The sequence below is a fragment of the Tigriopus californicus genome, chromosome 12, assembly GCF_007210705.1.
Source record: "Tigriopus californicus strain San Diego chromosome 12, Tcal_SD_v2.1, whole genome shotgun sequence".
Classification (NCBI taxonomy): Eukaryota; Metazoa; Arthropoda; class Copepoda; order Harpacticoida; family Harpacticidae; genus Tigriopus; species Tigriopus californicus.
Window position 1 is genome coordinate 6917433 of NC_081451.1, and position 2315 is coordinate 6919747.

General features: G+C 39.8%; 1 protein-coding gene across 1 annotated transcript; it reads left to right on the forward strand.

Annotated features, from left to right (window-relative positions):
- Window positions 1–6: 6 nt before the first annotated feature.
- On the forward strand, window positions 7–2247 carry LOC131892245 (uncharacterized). The gene is made up of 10 exons (XM_059242034.1): window positions 7–36; window positions 102–232; window positions 325–513; window positions 1195–1430; window positions 1508–1588; window positions 1647–1680; window positions 1749–1842; window positions 1913–1978; window positions 2048–2086; window positions 2167–2247. Exons 2-10 carry the CDS (start codon window positions 174–176, stop codon window positions 2245–2247), a joined length of 879 nt encoding a protein of 292 aa, XP_059098017.1. The 5' UTR covers window positions 7–36; window positions 102–173.
- Window positions 2248–2315: the final 68 nt, after the last annotated feature.

Here is a 2315-nt window from a genome sequence, read left to right on the forward strand (position 1 = left end):
CAAGAGGAAGATCTGAAGCCTGAATTTCGACTTAAGGTTGGCTGTCACAATTGAGCTTCATTGTAAATTTTTTGCTTCAAAAAAGCTTTTCACCTTTGAAGGTTGCCGAGTGGGAAGTGCGGAAGGCACTTGCCGGATTGGGTACCACAAATATTGAAGAAATCCGCAAATTGATGCCAGATGATTTCAACAAAAAGCTTCAACAATGGGAGACCAAAAAACAAGCATCTTGGTAAGCCTTGGCATTGTGCGGAATCGATGTTAATACTGTACTTCTCACTTTGCGTGGGACTACCCGCCTATCATCGAACTTAACGTTTTCAGTGGACCGAGTCTAGCCGAAGTGGGCTCAAAAAGCTCGAGGTCACCCAAAAGCCAGAACAAGAAGAGTGGAAACGATGCCATGAAAAGGAACACAGTCGATTCAGATGGAGATGGAGATTTGCCTTGGATTGAAAGAGAACTCCGAAAGATCCAACGAGAGCAGGAAAACCTTGATCTCGACCGAGCCAAGTATGCAGCCTCAAAAACTAATATCGTTCAAACTTTTCTGGTTACATTCCAATACCTGCACACCTAAAGTCGGCGGCAGACATTTGGTTTTGCCCAAAGTACACAACAGATCTAAACTAATCAAATGACGAACATTAAAAAAAAAGAAGCAAGTTATCTTTCAATATCTTGACGTTGCTTGTGACACAAACTGAATATCATTAAATGCATATTTTTTGATCATATTAATCTGGCCACGAACGGTGCTACAATGGAAGAAGTCTGAGATTTACCCAACAAAAGTTTCATTTGTTTTCGCGTTTTAGGTGAGGGTGAGCACAACTTTTTTTGACGCCCTTTTCCAACTTTACATAGACCTTTCTCAACATTTTGTCCAGTATGAATAATAATCAGTATATCAAAGGTTCATCTTCAACCATCATCCACAGCACTTTTGAACTCTTCTCTCGAATGTTTCAAATTTTCATCAATGGAAGCATATCCAATCTACATTTGAAATTAGAAGCTGGAGAAGAGAATGGAACTGATTTAGCCTGTAGTTGCGAAGCAAAGCGGCGACGACTAATTGATTGAAGATGGTAATATTTGTCTATACTTGTCCAACTTTCACCCCCACTTGGGGCTGTATGAACTCTTTGCAAAAAATGAGGCTTACGTACGAAACATTGATCTGACCATCAGGTTGCAAAAAATGCGTCAAGCTATCAAGAAACCGGAACCGTGGCGAGAAATAACCGTGAAGACTTCCACTGGAGAGGAGTTCAGGTTTGGAGGAATATCAGAAACATTTACGAGAAAGCTGTACGAGTGGGAGCAGAGAAAAAAGATCCCTCTTGAGTGTTCATCGTTAGCATTGCTTGGCTCTGAATCGGCATGCAAAATAATCAGCGACTCCAACACAACTCTACCATCCCAAGGCATGTTTTGGAACCATCATCTTGCCCCGTGATGGAGCCCTTTCATTATTATTATTACTTTGAAGTTATACTCATAGGGCTCCCAAGATCGAAATCCGATGGAAGTCTGGTGGACAGTTGTTCCACCAAAACAGCGGAGGAAGCCGAGGGATTCAAAGGTTCGAGATATTCCGTTTTCTTTTAGGGCCTCTCATAACAAGAAATGACTTCTTATAGATGATGAAATCGTCCTACCCAAGCAATTGAAATGGTAATCAATGCCATACTATATAGATATCTTTTCATCCACGAGTTGTTGGTTTGATGTTGCATTTCTAGTCATTCGAGATTTTCGGTTGATAACGGAGGAGTGGTTTTGGAGAATCTGTGTCATTTGCCAATTCGTCTTCAAACTTCGGAACATTCAACAAGTGTAAGAAATATCAATGGAGTATTCTAGCTTTAAAGAATATCGTCTGATCTGTTATTTGTTTTTGTTGCAGACTCCAATGATCTCGAGAAAGTGCTTATTGCGGCTTCAAATTCCTGCCAAGAAATTGACAAACCAGGTTCTGCAACAGCAGCAACTATAACACGATCAGCTTCAATATTTTAATTGGATGATTTCGTTTCTTTAGATTGAAGTGCTTTTAGCCCAAGAGGAATCACCTAATGAGGTATACATTTTATTTTCGAATCAACAATATCATACGGGAAGTAAAAGTCAAAAATTATCTTACCGGATATCAATTTGCAGGGGGTGAGGGTGCCAAGCACTTTTTTTGAAACTATTCGTCAATNAAATCATACAACCTCACCTGTTCACGAAAACTATTAACCCAACTAAAGCGAACGTATATGAAATGAAAGACTTCATTTTGCCAATTTTCAATTGTTAGATCGGAA